General features: G+C 41.2%; 3 protein-coding genes across 6 annotated transcripts; 1 reads left to right on the top strand and 2 right to left on the bottom strand.

Moving 5' to 3' along the window:
• Positions 1-83: 83 nt before the first annotated feature.
• Positions 84-13,037, bottom strand: mitd1 (MIT, microtubule interacting and transport, domain containing 1). 2 transcript variants are annotated; one of them, XM_036958606.1, is made up of 8 exons: positions 12,899-13,037; positions 8,821-8,965; positions 8,644-8,745; positions 6,579-6,715; positions 6,303-6,389; positions 923-1,035; positions 715-775; positions 84-590 (listed from the first exon to the last, which is right to left on the bottom strand). In XM_036958606.1, the coding sequence occupies exons 2-8, from the start codon at positions 8,957-8,959 to the stop codon at positions 495-497; spliced, it is 735 nt and encodes a 244-aa protein (XP_036814501.1). In that variant the 5' UTR covers positions 8,960-8,965; positions 12,899-13,037; the 3' UTR covers positions 84-494. The 2 variants fall into 2 exon arrangements, with proteins under 2 accessions (XP_036814501.1, XP_021434455.1); XM_021578780.2 differs by lacking the exon at positions 12,899-13,037 and having other exon boundaries at positions 8,821-9,435.
• Positions 9,551-14,126, top strand: mrpl30 (mitochondrial ribosomal protein L30). 2 transcript variants are annotated; one of them, XM_021578786.2, is made up of 6 exons: positions 9,551-9,589; positions 9,788-9,854; positions 10,070-10,147; positions 12,949-13,095; positions 13,394-13,467; positions 13,682-14,126. In XM_021578786.2, exons 2-6 carry the CDS (start codon positions 9,810-9,812, stop codon positions 13,812-13,814), a joined length of 477 nt encoding a protein of 158 aa, XP_021434461.2. In that variant the 5' UTR covers positions 9,551-9,589; positions 9,788-9,809; the 3' UTR covers positions 13,815-14,126. The 2 variants fall into 2 exon arrangements, with proteins under 2 accessions (XP_021434461.2, XP_021434460.2); XM_021578785.2 differs by having other exon boundaries at positions 9,574-9,598.
• A 66-nt stretch (positions 14,127-14,192) lies between these two features.
• On the bottom strand, positions 14,193-17,596 carry LOC110501308 (thioredoxin domain-containing protein 9). 2 transcript variants are annotated; one of them, XM_021578782.2, is made up of 5 exons: positions 17,317-17,596; positions 15,839-16,066; positions 15,587-15,705; positions 15,091-15,345; positions 14,193-14,865 (listed from the first exon to the last, which is right to left on the bottom strand). In XM_021578782.2, the coding sequence occupies exons 2-5, from the start codon at positions 16,022-16,024 to the stop codon at positions 14,751-14,753; spliced, it is 675 nt and encodes a 224-aa protein (XP_021434457.2). In that variant the 5' UTR covers positions 16,025-16,066; positions 17,317-17,596; the 3' UTR covers positions 14,193-14,750. The 2 variants fall into 2 exon arrangements, with proteins under 2 accessions (XP_021434457.2, XP_021434458.2); XM_021578783.2 differs by lacking the exon at positions 17,317-17,596 and adding an exon at positions 16,957-17,093.
• Positions 17,597-27,364: the final 9,768 nt, after the last annotated feature.

Below are 27,364 nucleotides of genomic sequence, written 5' to 3'. Positions count from 1 at the left end.
TTTTCCTTCACGCTGTGTCCAAACTTTTGACTGGTACTTTACTTTCACAAAATGAAATGAAAACAATCAGTTTCCAGACATTCTGAGAATTCTACATGTTATGTACACTTTTAATGAATATGCATGTTTGATTTAAAAAAAATCAGGTTAAGAAAAGATTCAGAAACGACCAAACTATCATTTGGATCCACCATTCAGGTCCAATGTCCTCAGATACACATAATAAGCATTAGGAGCCCCCCAAAAAACAACCCAGTCAGACCAAACTACATGATAGATCATGTAGACTTAAAAAAGGCACTTGGTATGTATTATACAGGTACACACACACACACTGGACAGAGGGGGAGACATTTAGATTGAGAGCCCCTCTGTTCCAATAGGCCTATCCACACTTGCATTTAACTTACAATAGAGCAATGTATTGGACATGCGTTCTAAGTGGTATGCTACTGTGCATATTGGTGTAGCCATAGACTCCAGTTCCAAAGGTGTTATAATGTCTTAGTGTGTTTGCTGTGAAAGATATCCACTGTGGTCTCCTGGCACTGCCTCAGGTCATAGTCACAGTAGCCGATGGAGAAACGACCCTGGGGGAGAGAAAAAACATTGAATAAATACTACCGGATTATTATTCTGTTGGTTCTATATTTTTGACAATATAAAGTTAAGACTGAACGTAGAGGGGAGAAATTTCCCTGGTTAAAATCTTGCCTTTGGTTTCTTGAAGTAATCCAGTCCTCTTCCTATCTTGATGATCCAGCCGTTGTCAAACCTTAGGGGATCATCATCATCATCATGCTTATAAAACCTACATAAATCAAAGACTCTATAATGTGCATGCGCCATATGGTGCATTAAAGACCTCAGCCGCTGATGCATTCTGGGTGTGGAAATGGATTGATTGAAATTGATGGTGTACCTGATCTCCCTGTCGTGAAAAGTGGAGTACTGGAGGTCCAGACACACATCCTGGCTCTGTAGACTCTGTTTGAGCTCTGACAGAGCACTGGCCTGCTGAGACGAATTGTCCCCCTGCAACACACACAGACAGGTGGATTAGGGAAACAACACACGAGATACAGTAAGTAGCTTGGCATTTTGAGTAGGTTTATAACTGTACAATAAATAGCCCTAAAGAAAACAAATGGAGCAACTAAGCTATAGACCTCTTACTACCAGTTCAAACTTCTGCAATACAAATAATCAGTTGAGGCATTGATTGATAATAATATCGATGCTATTGGTACTATATCTGAGTGTTTAACATTTTCTGTCCTCAGAGTTGGTCATTTTAAGGGATTTTAATCTGGATTGTCTATCCCCGGCCTCAGATCAATTTAAGAGTATATGCATTGATTTGAACCTGACACAATTGATCTCAAAACACACACGGATAAAATGTGAAAAACCCTTTTAACTCTTTATTGATTGATTTAATTCTTACTAATAACCCCCATAAATATTGGTCTAGTGGAGTACTTGCATTCGATCTCAGTGATCATTGTCCCATAGTATGTATTAGAGATACGAAACAGCAAAACACTAGTAATCCTTGTTTAATTAAGAAGATACATTTTTAAAAGTTCTGCTCAAGGGTTTCTACATGACGTGTTCTACTCTGATTAAGGAGCTGTCTCCTGTATTCCTGACCAGGTGTTGGCTCTAGAAAATGTATATTCCATATTTATTCCTCTGGCAGATAAACATGTCCCTTTTAAACAATTCAGAGTCAAAGATAGAAAACCAAGGATTCGATCTTCTGCGTTATCTGAGCTCATTCAGGTGCTTTTTAATTGAGAGAAACGGTGGTGTAGTTGACCCTGGTCTGTCGATTGCCTGCTCTTCCCTCTGCCAGCCTTTAGCTGACTTGACGGTTAACCCATCAACTTCTAGTGAATCTTTGTTTTCATTTCAACATTTTACTATCTGTGATGTGCTAGATGCCTTGCTTAAAATGAATGTAAAAAAGAAATACATCTGGAGCTGATTTGCTTGATCCATTTCTGCTGCAGCTCTCTGACCCCCCCGATTGCTGAATCATGAACCCATATTTTTAACCTGACGATTATATCTGTTACTATCCCCAAGGTTACTATCCCCAAGGTTTGGAAGGCGGTCCATGTACTCCCCCTTCACAAAGGTGGTGACCCTTGTGACCTAAATAAATGATTGGCCTATTTCTAAACTTTCTTGCCTAGCGAAAATATTAGATTCCTTGATTAATTCTCAGCTAAACTCTTTCCTTGAAATGTATTCTAAATGTACATCCATCAGGTTTTAGAGGGGTGGAAAAGAGAAGGTTTAGTTGGTAGGCTAGCGGCCAATCCTCTAAAAAGGGCTTCTGTTTTTGAGATACCCCAACCCGAGGAACCGTATAACAAAGTACAACCATGTTTTTGGATGGTTTTATAAAAATATTTGACTGAAAAAGTGGTTAAATTCATAGATATTGTGACACACCCTCTTAACTCAAACAGTGCAGAATAATGCCTGTCTGGAGGGGGAGTGGGCCACATAAGCTCCTGTACCCCAATATTGCAAGTTCTGATATAGCTCCTATTCCTGCAATTATGTTAGGGGGGGCCCTCTAGATTTGACTCAAAATCCAACATGACTGCAACATTACCATTAAATGGTGGTTTAATCACCTGTATATATACACATTTTAAATAAGACATTTTTCAGATTTGACCTGACTATTTTTGTGTCATTCAACTATGTTAGGAATCCAATATGCCCACCATATACACTCAAACGCCTTTGTCTGGGTATATATAAAAAAAAGTCAACAGACTGCTTGGCATGGCAACACCAAGTATTCCAAGTCACACGCCTCTTTGAGGATCAATGAGGCAACTGGGAGGCTCCAAATAAAGGAAATAGAATCCAACCCTGGACTCTGACACCTTCTGCCATGCTCTACAATTTGCCACCGCTGTGGTAGAACTTGCCCTTCCAGGGTTGGGCTCTTAAGTCACCTCCTTATCATTTTAGAAGTGAGCTTTGATTCATTGCTAGACCAATATTTCCGCCTGCATCCAACCAACATGTCCGTCCACTGGCTCACTGCATTTGTGATGCAAATTGGGATGCTCCGGTGCACTCTTATCCTGTTCGGGTTGAGCTGCCACATTGCTTCTTCCAGAAAATCATGTCCACCATCATGGCTGTCTGCCCTGGAGTTACTTGGACTTGTTGACATTGATGGTGTACGGGGAGGATGAAACCACACATGACAAGCGCATAAGGAAAGCTGTTCACCACCATGAACCAACAACCTGACACTCAATGACTAGAAATGTCATCAACTTAGTGGGCCTTCACATGTCATATGAATTGCACCTCTCCAATATCAATGCCAACCTGAATCTCCCAAAACTCTCCTGGATAAGCCTACTCCACCATCAGTCCTCCCCTCAGGCAGTTACTAGAGGCAGAGACACCATGGAACTGGACTGTCAGGAGGCCATTCAACAGCCAAAATGCCACCTGGAAATGGCTGGTGTGCAATGCCTTCATATGTAACTATTTTGCTGCCAACCCATGAGACACCTGAACTGGACTTGCATGTAAAGAATGATCTCATGCTGGGGTGACTCATGCACTGGTCTGGGAAACGGTGAAGTAATGTTTGGCAATTTTATTTTTTTTATTTCTCCTTTATTTAACCAGGTGGGTCAGTTGAGAACAAGTTCTCATTTTACAACTGTGATCTGGCCAAGATAAAGCAAAGCAGTGCAACAAACAACAACACAGAGTTACACATGGAGTAAACAGTCAATAACACAATAGAGAAAAAAAGTATATATACAGAGTGTGCAAATTAGGTAAGATATGGGAAGTAAGGCAATAAATAGGCAATGGTGGCAAAATAATTACAATTTAGCAATTAAACACTGAAGTGACAGATGTGCAGAAGATGAATGTGCAAGTAGAGATACTGGGGTGCAAAGGAGCAAAAAAATAAATAACAGTATGGGGATGAGGTAGTTGGATCGGCTATTTAGATGAGCTATGTACAGATGCAGTGATCTGTGACCTGCTCTGACAGCTGGTGCTTAAAGTTAGTGAGGGAGATAGGGTCTCCAGCTTCAGTGATTTTTGCAATTCGTTCCAGTCATTGACAGCAGAGAACTGGAAGGAAAGGCAGCCAAAGGAAGAATTGGCTTTGGGGGTGACCAGTGAAATGTACCTACTGGAGCGCGTGCTACGGGTGGGTGCTGCTATGGTGACCAGTGAGCTGAGATATGGCAGGGCTTTACCTAGGAAAGACTTATAGATGATCTGGAGCCAGTGGGCAATGAACATATGCCAAACAAAAGGCACCATAGAATGGTAAAACTTGCTGTATGTGATTGTTTATGGTGGCTGGGGATTGACTGTGAAATAGTGGTCTTTGTGCTCCATGCTTGATCTGCTCCACCTCCTCTGCAACCCGTTTACTGTCCATCAAAGCCCAGGGATCGTCTTCAAATGCATGCGTGTGTGGATCTGTGCTACGTCCCTCACAACGTACACTTCTTAGTTATAGTCTATGACCTAGCTATACTAAATAACCTCTACCGTAACCTGAGGTCACTCTCCACCTCTCCTGCTGGTGCGTGCCCCAGTCCATAACCAATGCCAACCACCAACAGTTAATGTTAGCCAAATGATCATCTTAACTGACTTCCAAATGACTATATAAAAAATATGTAGGACGTGACCTGAATGACTTTTTAGCACAATCAACATAAACAACTCTGCACACAGGTCAATTATGTGTTGGAAAGGTCTAAAGGCAAGTCTGTTTGTGACAGCCCTTTCACAGACTCCCCTTCACAACCAGACAACCAATCATTCCACTACTGGAGTTACCCCAGCAGCATTCAGGCTGGGATAACATTCCAATTAGTCAATTGGTCTCTTTGGTATGCAAGCTGCATCTGCAGACTGCCTATACCGAACTGTAGAAATGGAAACTGATCACCCCGCAGCTCCAATACCACGCCAGCCATACAGGAAGGATACTGGCCTTGTCGCTGCAGCATGTCTAGAATGACCAGTTAGCCGTGCAAGCTGGTCAGACCCCAAAACAACAACCACCACTGGCTACTTTGTCTCCTCACCCTGTAAGGACACTCACATCCTGGTCACCTCAAAGACTGAATCAACATCGCACACTTAGTTTTAGTTGGGAAAAGAAGGTTGTACATATACAATACTAGAGTAGCTGACTGTTGTATTATGGTTGCGTTCCTGTAACGCTACGGTGTGCTTGTGTAGTAAAAGGCTTGTTATTATTTTTGTGGAATTGCCCAATGTTGATATGTTGTAAGTGTTTGAATGAGATTAAAACATGAACACGTTTAAACATGAGTTGGCTTTGGCTATTCAAACCAACAGAGGCATGGCAGTGACACTCATAGTCCTAGATATACCAAGAGCCTTATGAAACCATTTTAAAAAGACAGAATAACACAGAACAAAATGAACAAGGGCTACTTGTATGGAGGCAAAGGTGATTGAGTGTAATCATGTTGGCCATATTGTATTCAGCATTAAATTGATTCACAACAGTCTTTATAGACATGAGTGTTGTACACAATTCTGAAAAAATGTCTCATTTACAAAATATAAAGATAATCTGTGATGGCCCCCTGACTTAGTTGCAAGAATAGGGGCAAAATATATTTTTTAAATCCTTTAAGGAACCTTGGAGACAAAAAAATATATATATTTCAATGTCTGTGTCCACATGTTTTCCTTAGAGCCAATTACAATAGCCACAACATCAATTAAACGTGTAACTGTGTGCATTTTCATCAGGCAGGACCATACAGCACTGAATGAGTGCACATTTGGCTTGGAAAGTTGTCTATTGAACAGAGACCAAAAAGTGTTCATCATAAATATTCATAGTTAATATTTCTGCCTATCGCATGTTTTTAACAGATCTAGATTTTCAAAATGCTTTAAGATATCCTAATGTTGTGTGTTTCTGTATGTAGGGCATACAATTGACAATTTGTATTCCAAATTTGAGCAATATCAGAACTTGCAATATTGGGGTACAGGAGCGTATGTGGCCCACTCCTCCTCCAGCCAGGCATTATTCTGCACTGTTTGAGTTAAGGGGGTGTGTCACAATATCTATCAATTTAACCACTTTTGCAAGGAACATATTTTTATACAAACATCCATTTCATGTATGGAACACCTGAGAGATATAGAACAACATGGCTGTGTTTTGTTACACCTCAGGTAGGAGGGGTATCTCAACATTTTGTGGGCCTTGCCACTAGCCTACAGTTAGTTACCTCTTCCTTATAGGTCAGGAGGTGAATCCTCTTCACCTTACAGCTGGCCTTCAGCAGCATCTCACAGAACCTCAGGAAGTTATACAGCTAAGAGGGCAGAAGGGTCAAAGTCAAGATCTCATGACTAAACCAGCATGGCAATGGCATCCAAGGCAGATTCCACTATCATACTAATAGACAAACCAGCTTTTGAGGGAGCAGAACACCCAGAGGTAATAGTACCTTTCTGCAGTATATCATTTGATTAATGTGTTTGATAGTGTACAGGTAAATTACCTGGTGAATATGTCGGATGTAAGGGTCCTCCACCCAGACCTCAGTCACCCCCTCGGTGACGTAAGGCCTGAACAGAACCTCGTAACTATAGCCTGTAGCATCATCTGCTATCCTGATCTGCTCATGGTACTTCCCCTCTGAGTGGGAGAGGAGTTGAGAGAGGGAGGGATAAGAAGGGAAAGAGGCAGAGATAGGCAGTTTTTCTGTTACATGCATTTGAAATACACTGAACAAAAATATAAATGCAACATTTTAAGTGTTGGTCCCATGTTTCATGACCTGAAATAAAAGACCTCTGAAATGTTCCATTCACACCAAAAACCTTATTTCTCTCAAATTGTGCGCACAAATTTGTTTACATCCCTGTTAGTGAGCATTTCTCTTTTGCCAAGATAATACATCACCCTAACAGGTGTGGCATTTCAAGAAGCTGATTAAACAGCATGATCATTACATAGGTGCACCCTGTGCTGGGACAATAAAAAGCCACTCTAAAATGTGCAGTTTTGCCACACAACACAATCCCAAAAATGTCTCAAGTTTGAGGCAGCGTGCAATTGGCATGCTTGACTGCAGGAATATCCACCAGAGCTATTGCCAGATAATTGAATGTTCATTTCTCTACCATAAGCTGCCTCCAATGTCATTTTAGAGAGTTTGGTAGTACATCCAATCGGCCTCACAACCGCAGCCCACGTGTATGGCGTTGTGTGTGTAAGTGGTTTGCTGATGTCAGCATTGTGAACAAAGTGCCCCATGGTGGCAGTGGGTTCATGGTATGGACATGCATAAGCTATGGATAACAAACACAAATGCATTTTATCGAAGGCAGCTTGAATGCAGAGAGATACCGTGACGACATCTTGAGGCCCATTGTCGTGCCATTCATCTTTCCCGCTATCACCTCGCATGATAATGCCGGGCCCCATGTCGCAAGGATCTGTACACCATTCCTGGAAGTTGAAAATGTCCATGTTCTTCCTTCCATGGCCTGCATATTCATCAGACATGTCACCCATTGAGAATGTTTGGGATGCTCTGGATCGATAAGCGTGTTTCAGTTCCTGCCAATATCCGGCAACTTGGCACAGCCATTGAAGAGGAGTGGGACAACATTCCACAGGACACAATCAACAGCCTGATCAACTCTATGCGAAGGAGATGTCGGGCTGCATGAGGCAAAAGGTGGTCACACCAGATACTGACTGGTTTTCTGATACATGCCACACCTTTTCTTTTAAGGTATATGTGAACAACAGATGCATATCTGTATTACCAGTCACGTGAAAAACGTAGATTTATGACCTAATGAATTTATTTCAATTGACTGATTTCCTTATATGAACTGTAACTCAGTAAAATCTTTGAAATTGTTGCATGTTGCGTTTAGATTTTTGCCAAGCATACGTATTTTAATTGCTTCTGAGTATTTTGTATGCTAAACTACACTCCAATGCATTTTGTAACAAGATCCTTTCAAAAGCTGCAATTTGTATTTTCAAAATAACAAAACACTTTTCTATACCATTTCTTTACAGCGGTTCACAATTTTGTGGCCCCCTTTCACCCTACATTGGAAACAAAAAGTCTGATGGCACTATGGTGTGATAAGATTGTCTGCTAAATAAACAACATGTACATGTACATGTAAAAATGAACAATTGCAAAGCATGCTCAGTATTACTCTAATGAGCTAGGCTCTGTAAAAGGGTCAATGACAATACCCAGTGTGCTTTGCAGTTGTTCACTTTCACATACATTTTGGTAATTTAGCACACTCTTATCCAGTGACAGTGCATCCAACTAAGGTAAATAAACAACAACATATCACAGTCATAGCAAGTAAGACGTTTGTGTAACCGTTACTGAGAATGTTGTTGATGTTCGGCCGGCTACTTGCAAATTAATTTTTTGTATCTTCAATTACAAAATACATGTATTTTAATACATTGGTCTTTAGTCTATTTTGTAATTAATGCTCATCCCTGGAAGGAGGAATAAGAGGAAGGCAGCAGTAAGGTGCCTTCCTTTGGGAAAGTGACATCAGTTCTCTGAGATTCTTTACCTTCTTTTAGTTGGTTGACATGGACTTTGATCTGTTCTGCTCGGTCCATGTAGCTCTTTATCTTCTGTCTGTAGTGGACTTTCTTCGAGTCATCTTTTACAGCTGTGAACAGATGAGTAGATCAGTAAAACAGATGTCACCCTCATACCCCTGTGACTGTGACAGTGTGTGTGTTACCTTTCAGCACGTCCATCAGTAGCTGGATCCCCTCCTGGTAGCACACTAGCGACTCCTGGAAGCGCGTGCTCTGGTCCAGCTCCACGGCTCGTTTCAGGACGGAGATGGCAGAGGTCTCCATACCAGGGACTTGCGTCATGGTTCACTATCTGGTAAAAATGGACTGAGATTTTGAGTTCAATGTGTCAAGTTGTGGATATTTGTAATTCACCTGGTTAGAGTAAGCCAGAGACGGCAAAGGAGTATGCACATGATTCGTCCGTCCACAGCTCAGCGACAGGAATATTAAATTCGTCTGAGTCAGCTTGAGGTATCAAGTCTTCTTTGGCACATGTTCAGAGGCAATACAATGCATCAGTAAACCCTTCTTAAACTCCTCATGCTTAGATTATATATACATCGGATGACGATATTTCATTCCATTAATTCAAACGTAAATCTGATCAAAATCATCCTCTCATGCCACTAACTTCCTGATGTTGGTTTGTTTGCTGGCCCGTATAAAGGTACGCATGAATAATAATTCCCCTGAGCAACATATCCACGGAAGTGAAAATGCCTAAATTAAATATAAATGAATTAATTCTGAAATACAGGTGTAAAAAATGTTGTCAAACCATATAGTTAATCATACAATATCACATTGTAAAAAAATCGACGTTTTTCACAAGGTTAATTGAAACAAATTGAAGCCATACAGGAACGAAATGACCAAGTTTTGAAGTAGCACGGCAACGTTAGTAAGTGACTGCTATACTGACGGCTTCCGGTGAGTGTCGGAAGTGCTGAAACACTCTAGCAATTCAGTTTGCGTTTATTCAGCTGTATTTTGATGTTTGTTGAAAATATAAAAAAATATATATTGACCTTATAGTAACGACACTTTATATCTCGGTAGAATCACAATTTCCTTGTCGAATTCGCATTTGACGGTTTTTGCATTATAACCTTGACTTCCTTGCTACAGACTTGTCAACCAACAAGTAAATATGGCTATGCTATGTCGTGGTCTTCACATATCTTCCCCAATTCAGGTAAGGAGTCCAAATTATTAAAGGCAGACTATCTTCCTGGCAGACAGTTGTAACTCAAATTTAAGCTATCAGTCAGATAACTGGTTGTTAGAACACATTTTGTAGGATCATCCAACTGTGTTTTCCTCCATAGATAGAATAACATTACATTGTTTTTGGTTTTTCTTATTCTCTTCACGCCTTGCATATTTGATTGTGTCTGTGCATTCTTGCAGGCTTTAACAGAAACTACGCCCCTGCCTTGGTTAATTTCATTCCGAAGCAAGTTCACCAAAGCACGGATCCCACAAGAGGTAGGGTGCTGCAGACTTTCATCAAGGGCAGGCCCATACAATCTAAATGCAATGAATACCTCAACTCAAAGCAAAAGTTTCTTACATATGTCCTTAACCCTAATTGCTCCAGTATCATCGTCAATGGCTGATCCCTGGCCATTATCCCACTCTCCGAGGGTGTTTCAGGGGGAGTGATATGCATGTCCATTTCACACCACACACTTTATACTAAGGTTACACACGTGTACATGTGTGGAACAGGACAAATATAAGCACTAGAGGTCGACCAATTAATCGGAATGGCTGATTAATTAGGGGCGATTTCAAGTTTTCATAACAATCGGTAATCGTCATTTTTGGACACCGATTATGGCCGATTACATTCGATTACATTGCACTCAACAAGTAGATTGCGTGGCAGGCTGCCTGTTACCTTGGCTCCTTGCTTCACTCGCGTAGGTTGCTAGCTAGCATTAAATCTTATCTTAACATAATCACTAGTTAACTACACATGGTTGATGATATTACTAGTTTATCTAGCTTGTCCTGCGTTGCATATAATCGATGCGGTGCATGTTAATGTATCATTGAATCACAGCCTACTTCACTAAATGGGTGATGATTTAACAAGTGCATTTGCGAAAAAAGCACTGTTGTATCAATGTGTACCTAACCATAAACATCAATGCCTCTCTTAATAAAATCAATACACAAGTATATATTTTTAAACCTGCATATTTAGTTAATATTGCCTGCTAACATGAATTTATTTTAACTAGGGAGATTGTGTCACTTCTCTTGCGTTCTGTGCAAGCAGAGTCAGGGTATATGCAGCAGTTTGGGCCGCCTGGCTCGTTGCGAACTGTGTGCAGACCATTTCTTCCTAACAAAGACCGTAATTAATTTGACAGAATTGTACATAATTATGACATAGCATTGAAGGTTGTGTAATCTAACAGCAATATTTAGACTTAGGGATGCCATCCATTAGATAAAATACGGAACGGTTCCACATTTAACTGAAAGAATAAATGTTTTGTTTTCGAAATGCTCAAAAAAATAAAGGGAACACTAAAATAACACATCCTAGATCTGAATGAATGAAATATTCTTATTAAATACTTTTTTCTTTACATAGTTGAATGTGCTGACAACAAAATCACACAAATTATCAATGGAAATCAAATGTATCAACCCATGGAGGTCTGGATTTGGAGTCACACTCAAAATTAAAGTAGAAAACCATACTACCGGCTGATCCAACTTTGATGTAATGTCCTTAAAACAAGTCAAAATGAGGCTCAGTAGTGTGTGTGGCCTCGACGTGCCTGTATGATCTCCCTACAATGCCTGGGCATGCTCCTGATGAGGTGGCGGATGGTCTCCTGAGGGATCTCCTCCCAGACCTGGACTAAAGCATCCGCCAACTCCTGGACAGTCTGTGGTGCAACGTGGCGTTGGTGGATGGAGTGAGACATGATGTCCCAGATGTACTCAATTGGATTCAGGTCTGGGGAACTGGTGGGCCAGTCCATAGCATCAATGCCTTCCTCTTTCAGGAAATGCTGACACACTCCAGCCACATGAGGTCTAGCATTGTCTTGCATTAGGAGGAACCCAGGGCCAACCGCACCAGCATATGGTCTCACAAGGGGTCTGAGGATCTCATCTCGGTACCTAATGGCAGTCAGGCTACCTCTGGCGAGCACATGGAGGGCTGTACGGCCCCCCAAAGAAATGCCTGACCCACCTGACCCATGACTGACCCACCGCCAAACCGGTCATGCTGGAGGATGTTGCAGGCAGCAGAACGTTCTCCACGGCGTATCCAGACTGTCACATGCTCAGTGTGAACCTGCTTTCATCTGTGAAGAGCACAGGGCGCCAGTGGCGAATTTGCTAATCTTGGTGTTCTCTGGCAAATGCCAGACGTCCTGCACGGTGTTAGGCTGTAAGCACAACCCCCACCTGTGGACGTCGGGCGCTCATACCACCCTCATGGAGTCTGTTTCTGACTGTTTGAGCAGACACATGCACATTTGTGGCCTGCAGGATGTCATTTTGCAGGGCTCTGGCAGTGCTCCTCCTTGCACAAAGGCGGAGGTAGCGGTCCTGCTGCTGGGTTGTTGCCCTCCTACGGCCTCCTCCACGTCTCCTGATGTACTGGCCTGTCTCCTGGTAGCGCCTCCATGCTCTGGACACTACGCTGACAGACACAGCAAACCTTCTTGCCACAGCTCACATTGATGTGCCATCCTGGATGAGCTGCACTACCTGAGCCACTTGTGTGGGTTGTAGACTCCGTCTCATGCTACCACTAGAGTGAAAGCACCGCCAGCATTCAAAAGTGACCAAAACATCAGCAAGGAAGCATAGGAACTGAGAATTGGGCTGTGGTCACCACCTGCAGAACCACTCCTTTATTGGGGGTGTCTTGCTAATTGCCTATAATTTCCACCTGTTGTCTATTCAATTTGCACAACAGCATGTGAAATGTATTGTCAATCAGTGTTGCTTCCTAAGTGGACAGTTTGATTTCACAGAAGTGTGATTGACTTGGAGTTACATTGTGTTGTTTAAGTGTTCCCTTTATTTTTTTGAGCAGTGTATAAAACTCTGCATTGTTTTTTGGGGGGGTCCTCCAATAATCGGTATCTGCGTTGAAAAATCAGAATCGGTCGACCTCTAAGCACCCTCTATTTATTATATTATAACACTTGTGTTATATCCTAATGGCAATGATCATGGAAATTACATTTTTAAACAAACCTTTGCAATTCCTTTGAATCCGTAGTAAATCTGTCTTTCTGTGTCTACAGATTCTGGAAGAGCGGTCTCAAGAGCATGAGAAGTATGGTGGAAACCAGGAGCAGCCCCATAAGCTGCACGTGGTGACGCGGGTCAAGAGCACCATGCGCCGGCCCTACTGGGAGAAGAAGCTAGTGGAGGGACTCTGCTTGCAGAAGGTGGGGCTCCAATCAGCTTGGATTAATAACCTCACATCTGAGGGATAGCCTAGTGTGTGGCAATCTTACCCTGCGTGGGTGTAGGCTGTGTGGACGCAATATTTTGCTCCAGCCAAACTGTAACACACCCGATTTGACTAATTGAAAGTTGCCCACCCCTAGCCTTTCCTCTAGCAGAGCGTATTTGTATTGAGTTCAGTTGTGTGTTGTGCTTGCTCTTGCAGTAATATAAAGTTATAATAATGATTCTAATTGCTAACTTGGTTGCACTGTAATTGTTCTTTGCTCCTCTCCTCAGGCGTATGTACCTGTAATTCACAAGAACATCCCTTCAGTCAACAACCAGCTGAAATTCATCAAGCATCTTGTGAGGTAAGGCTGCTCAGGTTTGCAAGACCTGTTATTACTTTGTTAGCGCAGGGCTATTATTAAATACATCTGTTAATTCCTGTCAAGTGTATGCTACTGTTTATCAATTGAGTGCGTGGTTAGTTGATCCTGACAACTGAAATCTGCTGTAATTCAATACAGATGAACTTTGACCACTTTTCCATCTCATCTCTCCTCCATCTTTCTCTCTGTTCAGGATCCAGCCACTGAAGCTTCCCCATGGTCTCCCTGCTGAGGAAGACATGGCCGACACCTACCTGAACAGCAAAGGAGAGCTGATCGTACGACGCCTCCTCAAACCTGTAGAGTCCAAAGCCATCGAGTCATAGCCAACACTACTCTATACCCAAGCCATTTTGTCAGTGGTTCTGTTTGAATACTGAAAATGCATTCTCCCTTCCTCAAAGTAATCACTGACATGACTGGATTGGCTGTGTAGTGGATCCCATGCTTTCACCTATCCAATCTGTATAGAACACAAATTAATGGTTTTACAGTCTGGTCTACCAGAAATCAGCTGTGATTCAAATTACTATATTAGTGAAATCCCTGTACCTGTGTTCATTCTAGACCGAGAAACACTTCTATAGCTCACCCCTTTGTATTATATTTCAAATAAAAACATAACATGTACATGTTAATGTGTATAAAATACATCCATGCAATCGAGGAAGTCAGAGGAAAATAATGTGCCAGTGATGATCAGCTTATTTTAAGATCAAGCCCATTTTTATAGAAAAACTGAAACCTGTGCTACCAGTCACATTGATGACACAAAGGAGGTGGCTGTGGAATGCAGCTGACCTTGGCACTTGGTTGTTGCTCATGAAAAGCTGGATTTAAGTTTTCCCCCAACAAATCGTGTCGACAAATGACATGGATCGATGTTAATTTAGCTAGCCATAGTGTTAGCAAGGATGATTCTTTATAATGTTAAATGGTAACAGCATCAGGTCTGAGGGTTTCCAGTTCTAGACTTAATTTGGAATCAATGAGTCAGTTAGGGCAGAAAGTTCATTGGCTCAGATAGGTATCCTTTTCTTTGCAGGTTGGAAATAAACAACCAAAAAGCACTTGAATGTAATTAAATATGAACTCATATGATTAAGTCCACACACACACACACACAAAACAAAGCATGGAAGACTGGGATAAATAGGAAAATGATAAACATGGGAAAGGAACAAAACAGGAAGAGATGGTTCTGCCGGTTAGTGGTTAGTAGCCCAGCGAGAGAGACGGAAGTTGATGGCTGACAGGGTCTTCTAGTCGTCTTCAGAGTCTGAGTTGTGTCCTCTCCCCCTGATGGTCTTCTTCTCCACTTTGATGAACTTCGAACCAGATTTCTGTGTCAGGGTGGGGTGCTCCATGAGGTTACCACTGGGAAGAAGACAAAGTGTAGGGAGGGGTGTTACGAGACTTGATCTGAACTAAGTAGAACTTAATGTCTAATCAGCCTGTGTTTGTGCATGAACTGGTAAGGCTTTTTTTATTCCTTTTGCAAATGAACCAATGGCCTCAAATGCCTAACAGGAAATACCTAGACAGATCATCTTTCTATCTAGAGGTGTGATTATCTTCAGGAAATCACTCCTGTCTGTGTACCTGTAGTTGATGATGTCAGAGCAGCCCAGTCTCCACTCCAGCACCTCTGTGGGGAACTCGTCTGTGTTTCCTAGGTCTGTGAAACCCACTATGTAGTCCTTGGTCTTCCCATCCTTTACCAGCGCCAGCGTGGGAATCACCTTGATCCGCAGCCTATCTGTCAGGAATGGAGCCTTGTCCACATTCAGCTTGATGAACTTGGTCTCCAGGTGCTTCTTGGCCAGGACGCTAAGGTGCTTATCCAGGATCTTGCATCTTTAGAATGCAGGGGAGAGGAGACAGCAGGATTAGCTCCTGGTAGAAGCTGCAATAAAGATTTATTGGGCAATAAACCTCTTTCTAATCCTTTTCTTAGGATTTAGGAGGATAAGCTCACCCTGGATCATCATCATATCCTCACCCTGGATAATTTGCAGCAATAAAACAGCAGTAAGTTTTAGGCCTGTAATGGCAGGAGAAAAACAGGTAGAGAAAGAAACATTGCTGTGTTGCAAACCTGAAGGTGGAGTCTCTGTAGAAATGACAGACCACTCGATTGCTCTCCTTCACCTCAGGGAAGAAGTCTTTCTCACTGGGAATCTCCTTGTACTCCCCGTGCCCTTTACCCAGCCACTCCTGAGGGGACAGAGCACAAACATGCCATAATGAGTGTTACTGGTATGAAATAACTGGATGGACTAAATAAAATGCTTGTTTGGCATCCACCATATGGCTCAGCCAATGTGACCACTCTGTCTTTCCCTCCTACCTGCTTATGTTTCTGGGATTTCTTGAGGGCCTCCATCCTCCTCTCCTTCAGCATTTCCATCTCATCGTCATCCATGCGCTCCAGCTTCCCCAGCTCTGCATCCAGCTGCTCCTCCACCATCCTGGCTGACTGCAGCACCTGCTGCTCCAGCACCTTGGCCATGATCTCCATTGACTGACTCGCCATGATGAAGAGCCTTATGAAACTTCTGACACACACTCTATATTCCTGAAGGGATGGGGAAGAGTAGAATGAGAATGATTGCATTTCAGAGATGTAATTGATATGGTTGGCCCAACGATTAAGGCAAACTAATACCACAGATAGAACAATGAGACAGATATTTCACCTGATGTATAAATGTGAAGCATCCACTTGGCGTTTCCAAACACTACCAAATATGGTAGCGAGAGGAAGCCCAATGGCCAGGCGGTCGGAGAAGATGGATTTTCGCCGACGTTCTGCATTTTCTCATTATTAAACGTTTGATCTCAATACAGTTTTCTGTTTCCAAAACTAGAATCTGTTATAAACAGATTATACTAAGTTTTGTATACTGTTTTGCCAAAACGCTTTATTTACAAGGAGTGCAAAGACGAAATTAGTTAATGCACACGCGCACTTCACAGTGTAGGCTAACTGAAATTCGAAGACGTATGCTTGAACAGGCCAATAGGACTTCCTTAGTTCGTGCTTGGCTCTGCCCACTATGACTCATTTGTTCCCATTGGAAACGACATATCTTGGTTTAGTTAAATCTTTGCTGGTGACCATGGTAACGAAAAACCTTGATCAAAGATATTTGTGCCTGGATGTTTTCAATAGATGAAAATAGCTAGCTAACCAGCTAAAGTTTTCCCATTTAAAAAGTTAGCTAACTAGCTAGTCTTAAAAATATTTAGAAAGTTGTAATTTGATTACTGACCCACCACTAACAAATTACCATTGTCTGTTAGCTTTCTCGCTATAGTGGTTAGTTAACGTTACTTAAGTTAAAGTCCTAGTTCAAGCTATGTCAACTAGCTAGCTAACGTTGTTTGTTAACTAGCTAAATTACTGTAGCATACTATTAATCACATCATATTTCAGACAAAGTTGAGAAATAGAAAGTGTCCTACAATGAACAAAGGTACAATCACTGGCGTCGTTTTAGCCTAGCTGGCGCCATCAAGCCTGACCTGCCGCGGGTAGAGCTGCTAGGCTAACAATAGCTTCGATGCAACCAAGAGTTTTTACATTGTGCTGGACTCTTAAAAACGTTCTTGGTTGTATCGAAACTAGACTAACAACTGCGCGGCCAGTCAGAGAACGCTAAATTAGCTAGCGAGCTGTCAAAAACGACCAAGACTTCACCCATACGTCCATGATAAGATCAAAACCTCTTATATTAATATTATTTTAATAGGGCCTACTGAATGTATTATTTGCACATGACTTTATCAATATTACCACACTAACAAACTGGCAAGCCTACTTACCAAAAGCGGTCCGTACAAAAAGGCAGGATCCACTTTCTGCAGAGACTGCAGCGCGCGCAAAGACTACGCAGTATTACCGTGGCTTTACGTCACAGGTAAATAAATAAAGGCTCGTTAAACTTTAAACATCATTCATAAGTAGTACCTTAGTCGCATTCCTTGTTTTATTGTATTTTATTGTGTAAAGACCAAACCGTTTTGGTTATTATAAGCAAGTGCTCGCTATAAGATGTCCACTATCATCCCTGGGCCCAAGAAAGGGAAACTAACCATACGTTTCGACCAGCAGAAGCTTGACAACTCTTCCCTACAGGTTGGCGTAGGCGTGAACCTATTCTAGTAATTAAATACATTTTCAAAATGTGAAAAAACGATATATTATTAGTTAGCTGGCTAGCAACAGCAGGCCACTGTGTGTAGGCCAGGGGTGGGGAGGTCCGACCTGCGATACCGTTTGATCAGGCCCCCGAGCCAATTCATGAATACATTTTTTAAATATTTATTAAAAAAAGCTATAGACGTCATTTTTCCAAGAAAAATTAAATGTTTGGTAGCGCTAGACAGCTCGTCTTCACCGAGCACCTGCCTGTACGTCAGAATAATTGCTACAGTAAATGAAAGAAACGTAGATCCGTCGAAGTGTATTCCTAGTTTGTGGGGATGCACATGCAGTAATGAGAAAGACCAATTTGGAGCGTCATTACAGCTCGAAACATGCTAAACTGAATGAGTTGCAATGATAATTTCGTGTGGATAAAGTAATTGCTATTCAGCGGGGTTTGGGTGACCAACAAGCCGCATTTACGAAACTTAGTTTGGATGGGGAAAATTTGTAAAAGAGTTGCTAACACCAGACAAAGTTAAATTGTTCCAAAGTGTCAGTTTGTCTCGAAGAATCGTCACAGAGCGGATAACTGGCATGGCACAAGATATCGAAAGAAATTGAAGGACTCCGCAAGAAATGTCGAGTTTCTCTTTGTCATGTGATTATTAAGCAACTGACAACAAATACGGCCATTTTTGTGTGTGGGACCACCGCGGAGTTTCACACAGGGGAGGAATTGTTCTCTTTTGAAGCCATGCATAGCACAACCAGAGGTGAGAACTTTTTAAAAACATGTTTTAAATTGACAACAAATCAATACAGAGAATACATGAGGGAACACAAGTATAGATTCTATACAATGGACAATTGAGCTAGGGGGTACAATATCACATTACACAAAGACATACACTTATAATTCTAACAGTTTTTTTGTTAGTAGAGTATTTAATTGTCTTAAAATACAGTTACATTTATTTACAAAGAAATATATATATTTTTTTTTGTAAATTTAATTTGTGAATATGAAATTTGGCCAAAAGAATAATGAAATGAATTGCATAAAACTGTTTCAGCTTATTTCTATCGTAGAATCCAAGCAGTTCATCTCTCCACAATAGTGTAAGACCTTCATAAAAGTGTTCAATTATAAATCTACTGATGTCTTGCCACAGTTTTCTTACATGAATACAATGCCAAAAAAGATGCAACACTGTTTCTGGGTGGTCATTACAAAAGGAGCAATTTGAGTTGATGTTTTCCTTAAACTTCTTCATATAGTGGTTGGCAGGATAATATTTATGAATAATTTTAAAGGAAACTTCCTTAATTTTGTTAACAAGTAGGTATGTGTGTGGCAACATCCAACCTTTTTTCCAATAGATATTATCAATAAATCCATTCCAATAAGGCAATAAGGTATAGTAGATACAACATCCTGATGAAACAAGGTTCGTATCGCTCTGTTGTTGAATGGACCAAAAGAGAAACAAATCTTTCCTACTGATGGGTCAACAGGGTTAATGGAAGGTAGGCTCTGAGGGTCAGGTCTTGACACAGTTCCTGAATAATAGAGCAACATCTGAGGGAATGGCATCTAAAACAATTGCAAAATCTTTAGGTGTTACAGGTAGAGGTCGACCGATTATGATTTTTCAACACCGATACTGATTATTGGAGGACCATAAAAGCCAATACCGATTAATCGGCCAATTAATTAATTAATTTGTAATAATGACAATTACAACAATACTGAATGAACACTTATTTTAACTTAATATAATACATCAATAAAATCAATTTAGCCTCATGTAAATAATGAAACATGTTAAATTTGGTTTAAATAATGCAAAAACAAAGTGTTGGAGAAGAAAGAGAGTGCAATATGTGCCATGTAAAAAAGCTAACGTTTAAGTTCCTTGCTCAGAACATGAGAACATATGAAAGCTGGTGGTTCATTTTAACATGATTCTTCAATATTCCCAGGTAAGAAGTTTTAGGTTGTAGTTATTATAGGAATTATAGGACTATTTCACTCTATACCATTTGTATTTCATTAACCTTTGACTATTGGATGTTCACTTTAGTATTGCCAGTGTAACAGTATAGCTTCCGTCCCTCTCCTCGCTCCTCCCTGGGCTCGAACCAGCAACAAAGCGATAATTAGCGCGCGCTAACTAGCTAGCCATTTCACTTCGGTTACACGAGCCTCATCTCGGGAGTTGATAGGCTTGAAGTCATAAACAGCGCAATGCTTGAAGCACAACGAAGAGCTGCTGGCAAAACGCCCGAAAGTGCTGTTTGAATGAATGTTTATGCGCCTACTTCTGCCTACCACCGCTGTCAGATACTTGTAATATCATCAACCATGTGTAGTTAACTAGTGATTATGATTGATTTTTATAAGATAAGTTTAATGCTAGCTAGCAATTTACCTTGACTTGCTGCATTCGCGTAACAGGCAGTCGAGTGCAACGAGAGAGAGGCAGGTCGTGGTGAAAATCAGGTGAAAATCTGTCGTTCTGCCCCTGAACAAGGCAGTTAACCCACGGTTCCTAGGCCGTCATTGAAAATAAGAATGTGTTCTTAATTAACTGACTTGCCTAGTTAAATAAATATTAAATAAAGATGTAAAAAAAAAAATCTGCAAATCGGGCGCCCAATAATACCGATTTCCGGTTGTTATGAAAACTTGAAGTCTGCCCTAATTAATCGGCCATTCCGATTAATCGGTCGACCTCTAGTTACAGGTACCTTGTAAAGTGGTAAGAATTCCTTATAACTGAGTAAAAGACCCTCTGCATTTACCAGTTGGCTCACCAATTGGATATTATTTCAGAACCAATATTCTAAAAACAAATAACTATTTTTATACAATATATCCTGATTATTCCATATATAATATCTGTGTGGAGAAAAATTGTGTTTTTAAATTGAGGACCATGACAAGAACCTGCCGATGAAAAGCAGAAAGTTTCACTGGAACTTTGTCAATATTATAATTGCAAAACAATATGAAGTTAAGGCCACCAAAAGTAGAGAAGACATGATATGATGAATAATACAATTCCAAATAGAAGTGGGTCTTCTTAGGAATTGTTTTATCCAATTGATCTTGAAAGTATTATTTAAGGTAGTAAAGTCCAGAAAATTCAGCCCACCATTCTCATAAGTGTTCATTACAACAGTTTTCCTATTGTAATGGGTACGGTTTCTCCACAGAAAGTTGAAAAGCATCTGGTCTATCTCCTTGCTTATTTTACTGTCAAGATATAAAGATAAGGCGCCATATGGTTAGTCTAGAGATACCTTCAGCCTTGGTTATTTGGACTCTACCTTTTAAAGATAAGTCCCTCTGTTAGCCATTGATTTAGCTTCTTCTGGGGTTTTTTAATATGAGGGTTAAAATTTAGTAAGCCTCTAGACTTCTGATCCTTTGTAATGGTTATGCATAAATATGTATGTTCTTCTTTTACTGGAATACCATAATATGAAGGTGTCACACAATCTTTGACAGCCATGAGTTCACATTTATTAATGTTAAGATACAGACCAGACGCTTTGGAAAAGGATTGTATCACATTGATCGATATGGGAATTTGGTTAGCGTCTTTCAGAAAAAGTGTAGTATCATCAGCCAGCTGGCTTATAATCATTTCTTTACCAGCTATGGAAATACCTTGTACAGGACTATTATTTAAAGAATTTGCAAGAAGTTTGGTGATTAATAAAAACCGGTACGGAGAGATAGGACAACCTTGCCTAATTCCTCTCTTTAACTCAGATCTAGGTGAGGTGCCATATTTCAATTTGATAGAGCTGTTACCATTTGCATAGAGAGTCTTAATAGCCTTACAGAAAAAATCCCCCAAGCCAAGTCTCTCAAGGGAGTGGAAGAGAAACTGATGCTCTACTGTGTCAAATGCTTTTAAAAAATCTTTAAAAAATATGAAGCTATCCTCGGTTATTAGGCCCGAGTAGTCAAGTATGTCTAATACTAGTCTGATATTGTTATAAATATGTCTGTTCCTCATAAAGCCAGACTGTATTTCATCAATGATTGCATCCAGGACTTGCAAGTAGTAATATAGGCTAATATCTTAGTCATTAAGAAGACAAATTGGACGCCAGTTATTGATGAGCAGCACTTATTTTTTAGGCTTAGGTATCAGTGTTATTAACCCCTAACTCAGTGTAGGAGGGGGAACATCGTTTTTAATACTCTCTAAAAAGACTTCAAATAGGAAGGGAGCTACTTGTTCAGAAAATAATTTGTAATTTGTAAAATTCTGATGTAATTCCATCAACACCTGGTGATTTATTGTTCTTTAGATGTTTGATAGATTCTATCATCTCTTCAACTTTGATGGGTTCATCACACTGTTTAGATTCTATATCACTGAGTGAACATTATTCAGTTATGTTTTTTAACTATCTGTGGATTCCTGACAGTACGTAGAGCTATATAATCTTCTGTAAAACGTGCTACAGTATTTCGCAATTCATTTTTGGTCATCTGTAATAACACCATCAATGTTTAACTTATGGATAGTGTTATTTTTAGAGTGGAATTTCTCAAGTCTAAAGAAATAGGATGAATTCTGTTCTCCCTCCTCAATCCATTTTTTTCCTAGATCTAATAAAGGCTCCTTCTCCTATTAATCTATATTAATCTTATCCAGTTTATTTTGTAACTCATTCAGTTCCATCTTGTCCTCCCCCGAGAGGCCGGCTAGGGACCTCTGAGAAAGGCAAGATATCTTAATGATCAGCTTTTCCTTTTCAGCTCTTCTGGTCTTAGCAAGATTACTACCATATTTCCTAAGGTATTTGGACACCTCAAATTTAAAGAGCTCCCAGTTCCTGCAATAAGATTTTTCTTCCCAAGCCCTTTCCCTAAAGTGTGAGAGCAGATCTTTAACCTCAACTCAACTCCTTGTGGCGGACCTGGCACCTGCAAGCTGACTTCGGTCGCCATTTGTACAGTGTTTCCTCTGACACATTGGTGTGGCTGGCTTCTGGGTTAAGCGAGCAGTGTGTCAAGAAGCAGTTCAGCTTGCAGAGTCATGTTTCGGAGGACTAATGGCTCTCGACCTTCGCCTTTCCCGAGTCCTTACCAGAGTTGCAGCGATGGGACAAGACTAACTACCAATTGGATATTACAACATTTGGGAGAAAAGGGATAAAAGTACTAAAATAAATATATTTTAAAAAGGTGTGAAGAGGATCTGTCTCTAATGTTTCTGTGTTGTTTTCTCAAATGAAAATGACATTTTTGTCTATTTGTGAACTCGCCAATCAGTTTTATTTGATTGTCACTCTCTCAGCATATCTGCCATGTGAGCCCATTTTGCAGTTTATCATAATGGCATTTATCACCAATGCAGCCATAGGCCTTTCAGTAGGATGGCATAACTGGCCTAATGGGCATGTGCAATCAATTTGCTCCTTGTCAATCAATCAATCAAATGTATTTATAAAGCCCTTACATCAGCTGATGTCAAAGTGCTGTACAGAAACGCAGCCTAAAACCCCAAACAGCAAGCAATGCAGGTGTAGAAGCACGGTGGCTAGGAAAAACTCCCTAGGAAGAAACCTAGAGAGGAACCAGGCTCTGAGGGGTGGCCAGTCCCCTTCTGGCTGTGCTGGGTGGAGATTATAACAGAACATGGCCAAGATGTTCAAATGTTCATAGATGACCAGCAGGTCAAATAATAATAATCACAGTGATTGTAGAGGGTGCAACAGGTCAGGAGTAAATGTCAGTTGGCTTTTCATAGCCGATCATTCAGAGTATCTCTACCGCTCCTGTTGTCTCTAGAGAGTTGAAAACAGCAGGTCTGGGACAGGTAGCACGTCCGGTGAACAGGTCAGGGTTCCATAGCCGCAGGCAGAACAGTTGAAACTGGAGGAGCAACAGCACGGCCAGGTGGACTGGGGACAGCGAGGAGTAATCATGCCAGATAGTCCTGAGGCAGAGAGAAAGAAAGAAAGAGAAAAGAGAGAATTAGAGAGCATACTTAAATTCACACAGGACACCGGATAAGACAGGATAAATACTCCAGATAAATACTCCAGGACGACTGATCCGTGTAAAGGAAAGAATGAATGGGGCCATGTATCGTGAGATTTTGAGTGAAAACCTCCTTCCATCAGCAAGGGCATTGAAGATGAAACGTGGCTGGGTCTTTCAGCATGACAATGATCCCAAACACATCGCCCGGGCAACGAAGGAGTGGCTTCGTAAGAAGCATTTCAAGGTCCTGGAGTGGCCTAGCCAGTCTCCAGATCTCAACCCCATAGAAAATCTTTGGAGAGAGTTGAAAGTCTGTGTTGCCCAGCAACAGCCCCAAAACATCACTGCTCTAGAGGAGATCTGCATGGAGGAATGGGCCAAAATACCAGCAACAGTGTGTGAAAACCTTGTGAAGACTTACAGAAAACGTTTTGACCCCTGTCATTGCCAACAAAGGGTATATAACAAAGTATTGAGATAAACTTTTATTGACCAAATACTTATTTTCGACCATAATTTGCAAATAAATTCATAAAAAAATCCTACAATGTGATTTTCTGGATTTTTTCCCCCTCATTTTGTCTGTCATAGTTGAAGTGTACCTATGATGAAAATTACAGGCCTCTCTAATCTTTTTAAGTGAGAGAACATGCACAATTCGTGGCTGACTAAATACTTTTTTGCCCGACTGTATACTGTAGCTAAGAAAGTAAAACTAAAGTGTATGTTGTGTAGTAAGTAAGCTGTTAGTAGCCCATGTTCCTCACCCTAATAAACGGTCGCGGACAGCAGACGGAACATCTGCACTTGTTGGTGCACATGTAGCCTATAGACTGTGTCATGACGTTGGCCTGAGGGGGGAGGTTTATGACCCCCATAAATACCTTTCCCCTTTTTCCTCTCTCTACTCTACCGATGTGACTATTGAACATCCCTTTGTTAACATTGAGAGAGAGTCTGGTGACATCAAAAGATGGGAATCGGAACCATATTTCTGTAATCCAACCAGTTTAAAATATGAGTCGGGACTTAATGAATATGATGTCCGTTCAGTTGGCATCTGAGACATGATTACTGATGATAGGACGACATAAACGGTATCTTGGAAAATCTACACATTCTAGTTATCAGATTCACATGGAATTGTTGTGCAATTTAAATGTTTAAATATGAAACTAGTGCATTGCGAAAGTATTCGGCCCCCTTGAACTTTGCGACCTTTTGCCACATTTCAGGCTTCAAACATAAAGATATAAAACTGTATTTTTTTGTGAAGAATCAACTACAAGTGGGACACAATCATGAAGTGGAACGACATTTATTGGATATTTCAAACTTTTTTAACAAATCAAAAACTGAAAAATTGGGCGTGCAAAATTATTCAGCCCCTTTACTTTCAGTGCAGCAAACTCTCTCCAGAAGTTCAGTGAGGATCTCTGAATGATCCAATGTTGACCTAAATGACTAATGATAAATACAATCCACCTGTGTGTAATCAAGGAACAAGGAACACACCAGGCAGGTCCGAGATACTGTTGTGAAGAAGTTTAAAGCCGGATTTGGATACAAAAAGATTTCCCAAGCTTTAAACATCCCAAGGAGCACTGTGCAAGCGATAATATTGAAATGGAAGGAGTATCAGACCACTGCAAATCTACCAAGACCTGGCCGTCCCTCTAAACTTTCAGCTCATACAAGGAGAAGACTGATCAGAGATGCAGCCAAGAGGCCCATGATCACTCTGGATGAACTGCATAGATCTACAGTTGAGGTGGGAGACTCTGTCCATAGGACAACAATCAGTCGTATATTGCACAAATCTGGCCTTTATGGAAGAGTGGCAAGAAGAAAGCCATTTCTTAAAGATATCCATAAAAAGTGTCGTTTAAAGTTTGCCACAGGCCACCTGGGAGACACACCAAACATGTGGAAGAAGGTGCTCTGGTCAGATGAAACCAAAATTGAACTTTTTGGCAACAATGCAAGACGTAATGTTTGGCGTAAAAGCAACACAGCTGAACACACCATCCCCACTGTCAAACATGGTGGTGGCAGCATCATGGTTTGGGCCTGCTTTTCTTCAGCAGGGACAGGGAAGATGGTTAAAATTGATGGGAAGATGGTCTGCAAAAGACCTGAGACTGGGACTGAGATTTGTCTTCCAACAAGACAATGATCCAAAACATAAAGCAAAATCTACAATGGAATGGTTCAAAAATAAACATATCCAGGTGTTAGAATGGCCAAGTCAAAGTCCAGACCTGAATCCAATCGAGAATCTGTGGAAAGAACTGAAAACTGCTGTCCACAAATGCTCTCCATCCAACCTCACTGAGCTCGAGCTGTTTTGCAAGGAGGAATGGGAAAAAATGTCAGTCTCTCGATGTGCAAAACTGATAGAGACATACCCCAAGCGACTTACAGCTGTAATCGCAGCAAAAGGTGGCGCTACAAAGTATTAACTTAAGGGGGCTGAATAATTTTGCACGCCCAATTTTTCAGTTTTTGATTTGTTAAAAAAGTTTGAAATATCCAATAAATGTCATTCCACTTCATGATTGTGTCCCACTTGTTGATTCTTCAAACAAATACCGTTTTATATCTTTATGTTTGAAGCTTGAAATGTGGCAAAAGGTCGCAAAGTTCAAGGGGGCCGAATACTTTTGCAATGCACTGTATTTGTGAAAAGATTAAATATAATTTGTAGCTTTTTAATGAGAGAACGGTTTGTCAGAACACCACTCTGCTCACCCAGAGGCCCCGCCCAAGTGAACAGACATGGGTTGTAAACTATGAAACACGGTTTCATTTCTTTCACCACTATATAAACCCGTTTATGAAAATGTAACTTTCTGTTCCAAGGACGTGAGGACTTACCCTCCCCACGATGAAAGGACAAAGACCACCTACAGAACTAAGCCAACCTCAGCAAGAACCTAACGAAATTGGCATTCGAATTTCAATGTTTAGGTGCCGAAAGGATACACGCCGGAAGAATGAATTTTGACTATACCAGTCAGAATATAGCATGAGCTTAAAGTATGGCAACTTGGTATGAACTTTGAACTCTTAGGGCCTCCCGGGTGGCGCAGTGGTTAAGGGCGCTGTACTGCAGCGCCAGCTGTGTCACCAGAGACTCTGGGTTCGCGCCCAGGCTCTGTCATAACCGGGAGGTCCGTGGGGCGACGCACAACGCACAATTAGCGTCGTCCGGGTTAGGCTGGTAGGGATATCCTTGTCTCATCGCGCACCAGCGACTCCTGTGGCGGGCCGGGCGCAGTGTGCGCTAACCAAGGTTGCCAGGTGCACAGTGTTTCCTCTGACACATTGGTGCAGCTGGCTTCCGGGTTGGATGGCGCTGTGTTAAGAAGCAGTGCGGCTTGGTTGGGTTGTGTATCGGAGGACGCATGACTTTCAACCTTCGTCTCTCCCGAGCCCGTATGGGAGTTGTAGCGATGAGACAAGATAGTAGCTACTAACAATTGGATACTACAAAATTTGGGAGAAAAAGGAGTGATACCTCCTAGCCGTCGCGTTAGCGCAGCAACTATAGACATGGGCTATGACTGAGTATCTATTCTGCCACACGGCGACGGTACTACCAAGTATCCATTCTACCACCAGACATTCTTCAAAGGACAACCCTCAATTGTCAATAGAAATTAAGCAAGTCATCCATATCAGCTTTGTTTTGTTTTTTTAAAGGCAGT

The sequence above is a fragment of the Oncorhynchus mykiss genome, chromosome 22 (genome assembly GCF_013265735.2).
Source record: "Oncorhynchus mykiss isolate Arlee chromosome 22, USDA_OmykA_1.1, whole genome shotgun sequence".
Lineage (NCBI taxonomy): Eukaryota > Metazoa > Chordata > Actinopteri > Salmoniformes > Salmonidae > Oncorhynchus > Oncorhynchus mykiss.
Note: the sequence above shows the minus strand (reverse complement) of the source record. Positions and strands in the feature narration are given on the sequence as shown.